The sequence below is a fragment of the Melospiza georgiana genome, chromosome 29 (genome assembly GCF_028018845.1).
Source record: "Melospiza georgiana isolate bMelGeo1 chromosome 29, bMelGeo1.pri, whole genome shotgun sequence".
Lineage (NCBI taxonomy): Eukaryota > Metazoa > Chordata > Aves > Passeriformes > Passerellidae > Melospiza > Melospiza georgiana.
Window position 1 is genome coordinate 6033648 of NC_080458.1, and position 8749 is coordinate 6042396.

The following is an 8749-nucleotide window of genomic DNA, read 5'->3' on the forward strand; positions in this document are numbered from 1 at the left end:
GCGGCCGCAGCAGCGCCGGAGCCCCGCTCGGGGCCGCTCTGCCCCGGAACCGCCCGGTTCGCCCCGGTTCCCCCCGCTCCGGGGCTGCCGAACCCCATTTTCCCCTCGGTTTGCCCCGATTTTCCCCCGCTCCGGGGCTGCCGAACCCCATTTTCCCCTCGGTTCCCCCCGCGCCCGGGGCTGCCGAACCCCATTTTGCCCCCGGTGTCCCCCGGTTCCTGCGCGCTCAGGGATCGCTGAACCGCCCTCTGTCCCCGCTCTCCCCCATTTCCCTCCGTTTGCCCCGGTTTTCCCTCCGTTTGCCCCGGTTTTCCCCCATTTCCCCCGGTTTCCCCCATTTTCCCCGGTTTTCCCCCATTTTCCCCGGTTTTCCCCCATTTTCCCCGGTCTCCCCGACTCTCCCCCGGTTTCCCTCCGGTCCCTCCCGGTTCTTCCCGGTCCCCCCTGATTTCGCCCGGTTCCCCCGCTTTCCCCCGGTTCCCTCCACTTCCCCCGGCGTCCCCCCGGTCCCTCCTCTTCTCCTTTTCACCCCATTTTCGCTCCGTGCCCCGCGATCCTCCCGTTTTGCCCGCTGCTCCCCCATTCCTTCCTCTTCCCCCCGGTGTCCACCCGGTCCCTCCTCTTCTCCCCTTCACCCCGTTTTCTCCCCGATCCTCCCGTTTTCCCGGTTGTTTCCCCGATTGCCCCTGATCTCCCCGGTGTCCCCCCGTTCCTCCCGGTCCCTGTTCTTCTCCTTCTCGCCCCATTTTCCCTGGCGTTTTCCCGGTCCCCTTCTTCTGCTTCTCGCCCCATTTTCCCTGGCGTTTTCCCGGTCCCTCTTCTTCTCCGTTTTACCCCATTTTCCCTGGCATTTTCCCGGTCCCCTTCTTCTGCTTCTCGCCCCATTTTCCCTGCCGTTTCCCCGCTTTCCCCCCCTCCCCCGGTGTCCCCCTGATCCCTCCGTTCCCTCTTCTTCTCCCTTTTGCCCCATTTTCCCTGGCATTTTCCCGGTCCCCTTCTTCTCCTTCTCGCCCCATTTTCCCTGCCATTTTCCCGCTTTCCCCCCCGCCTTTCCCCCTGATCCCTCGGTTCCCTCTTCTCCTCCCTTTCGCCCCATTTCCCCCCCGGTGTCCCCGCGGGCCATGGGCGAGCACAACCTGCTGAACCCCGGCTTCGTGGGGCCGCTGCTCAACATCCACACGGGCGACGCCTTCTACTTCCCCAACTTCCGCGCCGCCTCCGGGCCGCAGCTGCCGGCGCTGCCGTCGCTGCCGTACCCGCGCCGCGACAACTTCGCCTCGCTGCCCGCCTGGGCCGCGCCCGCGGAGCCGTGCGCGCCCTACGCGCAGCCCTACCTGGGCTTCGGCCGCGCCTGCGAGCTCGCCCGCCCCGACGACACCAAGTGCTGCTATCGCGACAGCGGCGGCGACAGCAAGGGCCGCGAGGGCCGGGACGCGGCGCTGCTGCCGCTGGAGCCGCCGCAGAGCGCCGGGAGCGGCCCGAACGGCCCGAACGGCGGCGGCCATTTGGGGAACGGCCTGGGGAGCCTGGGCAGCCCCGCGGCGGCGTTCGGCAAGTTCGAGTTCGGCGGCGCCGAGGGCGGCGCGCAGGAGGCGCAGGGGTGCCCCGGGCTGGAGGCGGACCCGGCAGCGGCGCTGATCGGGGACGGAGGGAAAGGAGACCCGGCCGGGCTGCTCTCGCCGCTGGGAGCCGGAGGGAACGGTGAGAAAATGGGTTTTGGGGTGAATTTTGGGGTTTTTGGGTGGGTGTTGGAAGGGGTGCCCCGGGCTGGAGGCGGACCCGGCAGCGGCGCTGATCGGGGACGGAGGGAAGGGAGACCCGGCCGGGCTGCTCTCGCCGCTGGGAGCCGGAGGGAACGGTGAGGAAATGGGGTTTGGGGTGAATTTTGGGGGTTTTGGGGGTTTTGGGTGGGTGTTGGAAGGGTTTGTCCCCGGGCTGGAGGCGGACCCGGCAGCGGCGCTGATCGGGGACGGAGGGAAGGGAGACCCGGCCGGGCTGCTCTCACCGCTGGGAGCCGGAGGGAACGGTGAGAGAATTGGGTTTGGGGTGAATTTTGGGGTTTTGGGGGGTTTTTTGGGGTTTTTTTTGGTGCTTTCCGTTTGTTTTTGTTGGGCATTGGAAGGGTTTGTCCCCGGGAATGAAGGGGACGCGCCCGGGCTGCTGTCACTGCTCGGAGCCAGAGGGAACGGCGAGAGAACGGGAAATCGGGGATTTTGCGGGGTTTTGGTGTCATTTCGGGGTTTGGGGTTTTTGGGGGCAGTTTTGGGGGTTTTGGGGCTTTTTTTTTTTTTTTTTTGGTGGGTATTGGACTGCTTTGGGAAGGGGTTCCCCGGGAATGAAGGGGACCCGGCCAGGCTCTGTCACCGCCGGGCGCCAGCGGGAACAGTGAGACTGAGGGAATTGGGGTTTGGGGGGTTTTGGGGTTTTTGGGGTGAGTTTTGGGGATTTTGGGGCTTTTTTTGGTGGGCATTGCAAGAGTTGTCCCCGGCAATGAAGGGCACCCGGCCGGGCTCTGTCACCGCTGGGCGCCAGTGGAACTGCTGAGAGAGCGGGGTTGGGGTTTTGGGGTGGGTTTTGCATTTTTTGGGGAGTTTTTGGGGGTGGGTTCGGGGTTCGTTGGGGTTATTTGGGGTTTTGGGGTCATTTTTGGGGATTTTGGGGCATTTTTCTTTTTTTGTGGGTATTGCAAGAGTTGTCCCCGGGAATGGAGGGGATGCGCGGGGCGCTCAACTCGGTCTGAGCTGGTGAGACTGCGGGATTTGGGGTTGTTTTGGGGGTTTTGGGGTTGTTTTGGGGGTTTTGGGGTTGTTTTGGGGATTTGGGGTTGTTTTGGGGATTTTGGGGTGTTTTGGGGTGGTTTTGGGGTTTTCATTTTCCTTTGGGAGATTTTTTGGGGTTTTTTGGGCGGATTCTGGAAGGGTTCTCCCCAGGAATGAAGGGAATGGAGCAGGGCGCGTGTCACCGCTCCACTCGGGCTGAGCTGGTGAGAAAACGATGGTTTGGGGTTGTTTTTTTTGGGGGGTGGTTTTGGGGTTTCTTTGGGGTTTTTTTTGGGTTTATTTGGGGTTATTTTGGGGTTTCAGAGGATTTTCTTGGCGGGTTTTGGAAAGGTTTTCAGCGGGAGTGAAGGGGATCTGGTGTCGCCCATGAACGCGGGGAGAGGCGCTGAGGAAATGGGATTTTGGGGGTTTTTTTGGGGATTTTTTGGATATTTTTGGGGTTTTTTTGGAGGGCTTTGGGATTTTTGAGGGGTTTCAGAGGGGAATTTTGGTGGGTTTTGGAAGAGGATCTGGCGGGGCTGGTGTCACCCCTGAGGACGGGGAGAGGCGCTGAGAAAATGGGGTTCGGGTTGAATTTGGGGGATTTTGGGGGTGGTGAGAGAACAGCAATGGGGGTTTTGGGTGGGTTTTGGGATTTTTTTAGAGCTTTGGGGCTTTTTTTGGGTTTTTAGACCTTTTTTGGGTGGGTGCTGGAAGGATTTTCCCCAGGGACACGTCGGGGTTTCCGTCACCCCCGAGCGCCGGGAATGGCGGGGACAGAACGGGGGTTTGGGGGAATTTGGGGGAATTTGGGGTGGATTTGGGTTTTTTGGGGATTTTGAGAGGTTTTTGGGAGGTTTTAGGGGGTTTTTTTAGGGGATTTAGAGGGATTTTGGGGGAGTTTTGGGATAAAAGGACAGGCTCGGTTTGGGGTCACCCCTGAAGGTGGGGAGCGCTGGCGAGAGCCTGAGATTGGGGATTTTTGGGTTTTTTTTGGGTTTTTGGGGTTTTTTGGGTTTTTTTTCTGGGTTTTTGTTGGTTTTTTTTTTTTTGATTTGGGATATTCTGGGGTTATTTTGGGGGGGTTTTAGGGTTTTTTTGATGGTTTTTTTTGGTGGGTGTTGGAAGGGATTTTGCTGGGGATGAAGGAGACGGAGCGGGGCTGATGGTAGAGCCCGGAAATTTGATTTTTTGGGGATTTTTTGGGGTTTTTTGGGGATTTTTTGGGGGTTTTTTTGGGTGGTTTTGGGTTTTTTGGGATGGTTTGGGGTTTTTTGGGATTTTTTTGGGTGGTTTTGGGGTTTTTGGAAGGATCTTTTTGGGGTGTGTCCCTGGGAATGAAGGGGACACAGCGGGGTTGGGGTCACCCCAAATGGTGGCACCGCTCGGGCCATAAAAAAGGCGGGTTTGGGTTTTTATGGCGTTTTTGGAATTTTGTTTTGTTTTGGGGTGGTTTTGGGGTTTTTGAGGGTTTTTTTAGGGGGATATCGGGAGGATTTTGAGGATATTTGTCCCATGAATAAAGGGGACAAAGCGGGGTTGGGCTTTGCGGGGTGGTCAGGTTCTGAAAATTGGAATTTTGGGGTTTTTTTTTTGGGTTGGTTTTGGGGTTTTTGGATCTTTATTGATTTTTAAGGGTTTTTTTGGCCGCTTTTGGGAGGATTTCCCCGGGAATTTGGGGTTTTGTGGGGTCGGAGTCGCCCCAAACACACAGAGCAGGGTTCGGGTCCTAAAAAAGGGTAAAATTGGGGTTTTTTGGGGGGATTTAAAGGGTTTTCCCAGGGAATTTGGGGTCCGGAGGGGTTGGTGGCGCCCCTGAACCCCGACAGGGATGGTCAGGGTCTGAAAAAAGCGGATTTGGGGTTTTTGGAGGGGATTTTGGGGTTTTTGGAGGGGTTTTGGGGTTTTGGAGGGGCTTGTGGCGTTTTGGGGGTGTTTTTGAGGAATTTCGGGTTTTTTTGTTTTTTTTTTGTAGGGATTTTTTTGGGGGATTTGGAAGGGTTTGGGGATTTTTGGTTTTTCTTTGTTTTGGAGGGGTTTTTTGAGGGATTTTTGGGAGTTTTATTTGTGAGTTTTTGGAGGGGATTTGGGGTTCGCTGGGGCTGCTGCCACCCCTGGAGCCTGGAAATGGTGGCAAGGTCCCTAAAACCCGAATTTTTTTGGGGTTCATTTTCCCGGTTTTGGGTGAAATTCGGGGTTCGGCGGGGTCGGTGTCAGCCCTGAACCTTGGCAAGGGCGCGAAGGTGCAAAAAAAAAAAGGAAATTTTGGGGTTTTTTGGGGTTTTCTGGAAGGGGTTTGGGGTGTTTTAGAGGGATTTGGGGGTATTTTAGAGAGATTTCGGGGTGTTTTAGAGGGATTTTGGGACATTTTAGAGGGATTTTGGGGTGTTTTAGCGGGATTTTGGGGTGTTTTAGCGGGATTTTGGGACGTTTTAGAGGGGTTTTGGGACATTTTAGCGGGGTTTTGGGGTGTTTTAGAGGCGTTTTGGGGTGTTTTAGCGGGGTTTTGGGGTGTTTTAGAGGGGTTTTGGATGGGGAATTTTGGGTTTGGCGGGGTACAGGAATGGGGATTTTTTGGAGTTTTTTGGAAGGATTTTGGGGTATTTTAAAGGGATTTTGGGGTGTTTTGGATGGGGAATTTTGGGTTCGGCGGGGTCGGTTCCACCCTGAACCCCGACAGGGCTGGGATTGGGATTTTTGGGGTGTTTTGGGGTGAAATTTGGGGTTCCGGGCGCTGTGGGGTCAGGCCGCTAGGGGTAGCAGCGGAATCCCGAATGTTTTATGGGGTGCCGCCGCCGCCGCCGCCGCTTTTAAGAGAAAAGCCGTAAAAAAAGAAATTTCCCATAAAAAACGCGGCCGGGGCGGCGGCGGCGGCCGGAGGGGCGGAAAAAAGGGGCAAAAACGGGAAAAAACGGGAAAAAAACGGGAAAAAACGGGAAAATCCCCCCCAAAAAAAAACATCGGGGAGAGATTTTGGGGTCACGGGGGAGGGAAAATTGGGGGAAAAAGAGATTTTGAAAGAAAAACCGAGCCGGGGTTGGGGGCACGGGTGGGGAAAAGGGAAAAATAAAGAAATCATTAAAAAAAAAAAAAACCAAAATCAGAAATCGCAAAGCTGGGATTTGGGGACAGTCCCCGGTTTTGGGGTTTTTCTCCCCATTTTTTGGGGGAATTCTGAATTTCCAGCGGCCCCGAAGCTTTGGGGACTGGGAAAAAGGGAAAAAGGGGAAAAAAGTGGAATTTTGGAGAGAGACTTTGGGGGGGAAAAGGGGAAAAAGGGGGTTTGGGGAGGGTTTTAGCGGAAAAAAGAAAAATTGAACATTTCAGAGAGGTTTTTATGGAAAAAGGAGATTTTGGGGAGGGTTTTTAGGGGGAAAAGGGGAAAGAGGCTTTTCGGGAAGGGTTTTTTTAGGGGAAAAAATTCGGGTCTTATTTTAGGGGAAAAAATAGAAATGGAGCATTTCGGGGAGGTTTTTTATGGAAAAGGGGAATTTTGGGAAGTTTTCTTAGCGGAAAAAAGGAAATGGAGAATTTCGGGGAGGTTTTTTATGGAAAAGGGGAATTTTGGGAAGTTTTTTTATCGGAAAAAAAGGAAAACGGAGAATTTCGGGGAGGTTTTTATGGAAAAGAAACATTTCAGGGATGCTTTTTTCGCGGGAAAATGCGAATTTCAATGAGTTTTTTTAGGGAGAAGAGGAACATTTTGGGGACGTTTTTTAGCAGGAAAATGAACATTTCGGGAAGTTTGGCTTTTTTAGAGGGAAAATGAACATTTCGAGGAAGACTTTTAGAAGGAAAAAAACCGAATATGAAGCATTTCAAGGATGCTTTTTAGCGTGAAAATGAACATTTCGGGAAGGTTTTTTTAGCGGCCAAATGAACATTTCAGGGAGCTTTTCTTAGAGGGAAAAATGGACATTTTGGGTAAAATTTTTAGAAGGAAAAATCGAATCTGGAGCATTTCAGGGAAGCTTTTCTCGGCAAACCCTTACAGACCGACACGGCGCCTCTTTTTCCCCCAAAAACCGCTGGAAAAAATCGATATTTTCGGTGTGGAAAACCCTTTTTTCGACGGGGAAAATCCATTTTTTTCGGGTAAAACCCATTTTTTTAACGAGGAAAACCCTTTTTTTGACGGGGAAATTCCATTTTTTTTCGGGTTAAACTCATTTTTTGACGGGGAAAACCCATTTTTTTGACGGGGAAAATCCATGTTTTTCTGGATAAAATCCATTTTTTGCAGGGGAAAATCCATTTTTTTTTTCAGGGAAAACCCATTTTTTGCCGGGGAAAATCCATTTTTTGCCGGGCAAAATTCCATTTTTTTTGGGTAAAATTAATTTTTTGCCGGGGAAAACTAATTTTTTGACGAGGAAAACCCATTTTTTGCCGGGGAAAATCCATTTTTTTTCGGGGAAAATCCATTTTTTGGGGGGGGGGAAATCCATTTTTTGCCGGAGAAAACTAATTTTTTGACGGGGAAACCCTACTTTTTGACGGGAAAAATTCCATTTTTTTCGGGTAAAACTCATTTTTTGCCGAGGAAAACTCATTTTTTGCCGGGGAAAATCCATTTTTTTTCGGGTAAAACCCATTTTTTAACGGGGAAAACCCATTTTTTAACGGGGAAAACCCATTTTTTGACGGGGAAATTCCATTTTTTTTCGGGTAAAACCCATTTTTTGCCGAGGAAAACTCATTTTTTGCCGGGGAAAATCCATTTTTTGCCGGGGAAAACTAATTTTTTGCCGGGGAAAACTAATTTTTTGCCGGGGAAAACTAATTTTTTGACGGAGAAACCCTATTTTGTGACGGGGAAATTCCATTTTTTTTCGGGAAAACTCATTTTTTTCGGGTAAAACTCATTTTTTGCCGGGGAAAACTCTTTTTTTTGACGGGGAAATTCCATTTTTTGACGGGGAAATTCCATTTTTTTTCGGGTAAAACCCGTTTTTTTTCGGGGAAAACCCATTTTTTAACGGGGAAAACTCATTTTTTGACGGGGAAAACCCATTTTTTGCCGGGGATAATCCATGTTTTTCTGGGTAAAATCAATTTTTTGCCGGGGAAAATCCATTTTTCGCCGGGGAAAACTGATTTTTTGACGGGGAAAATCCGTTTTTTTCCCGGTAAAACCCATTTTTTTTTCGGGTAAAACCCATTTTTTGCCGGGGAAAACTCATTTTTGGACGGAGAGAATAGGTTTTTTTTCGGGGAAACCCTATTTTTTGACGGGGAAATGCCATTTTTTTTCGGGTAAAACTCCTTTTTTGACGGGGAAAACCCATTTTTTGACGGGGAAAATCCATGTTTTTCCGGGTAAAATCCATTTTTTTCAGGTAAAACCCATTTTTTTTCGGGCAAAACCCATTTTTTTCCGATGAAACCCCATTTTCGCAGTGGAAAGAGCCGCGTTCGCTGTTTCCCGCAGGCGCGCCCTGGTACCCGCTGCAGCCGCGCTCCCGCAAGAAGCGCAAGCCGTACTCCAAGCTGCAGCTGGCCGAGCTGGAGGGCGAGTTCCTCGTCAACGAGTTCATCACCCGCCAGCGCCGCCGCGAGCTCTCGGACCGCCTCAACCTCAGCGACCAGCAGGTCAAAATCTGGTTCCAGAACCGCCGCATGAAGAAGAAGAGGCTCCTCCTCCGCGAGCAGGCGCTCGGCTTCTTCTAGGAGCAAAAATCCCGGCGGGAAAAGGCCCAGACTCGGCCGAGAAAAGGGCGGAATTCCGCCCGAACCGGGGTCGGGACGCGCAGGGGGAAAGGGGGAAATGGGAAAATTGAAAAATTGAGATTTTCCCCCCAAAAACGACCCCGAGAGGACTCGGAGCGGTGAGGAGGAGCGCGGGGAGATGGAGACGGAAACGAGAATGAATTGGGAATTTTGGGAGTGCTGAGGATGGCACGGAAATGAGAATGAATTGGGAATTTCGGGAATGGAGGAGAATTGAGAAATGAGAATGAATTGTGAATATTGGGAAATGAAGAGGATTG

General features: G+C 52.0%; 1 protein-coding gene across 1 annotated transcript; it reads left to right on the forward strand.

Annotated features, from left to right (window-relative positions):
• The first annotated feature begins 1121 nt into the window (after positions 1–1121).
• HOXC12 (homeobox C12) lies at positions 1122–8429 on the forward strand. Its single transcript, XM_058042020.1, has 3 exons — positions 1122–1701; positions 1922–2026; positions 8191–8429. The coding sequence occupies exons 1-3, from the start codon at positions 1122–1124 to the stop codon at positions 8427–8429; spliced, it is 924 nt and encodes a 307-aa protein (XP_057898003.1).
• The last annotated feature ends 320 nt before the right edge of the window (positions 8430–8749 follow it).

Bases quoted from the DNA above. Each gene is read 5' to 3' on its own strand.
- HOXC12 (XM_058042020.1), top strand. From the start codon at position 1,122: ATGGGCGAGCACAACCTGCTGAACCCCGGCTTCGTGGGGCCGCTGCTC. The intron at 1,702-1,921 runs GTGAGAAAATGG...GGGTGTTGGAAG, and splicing joins GCTGGGAGCCGGAGGGAACG to GGTTTGTCCCCGGGCTGGAG. The intron at 2,027-8,190 runs GTGAGAGAATTG...TGTTTCCCGCAG, and splicing joins GCTGGGAGCCGGAGGGAACG to GCGCGCCCTGGTACCCGCTG.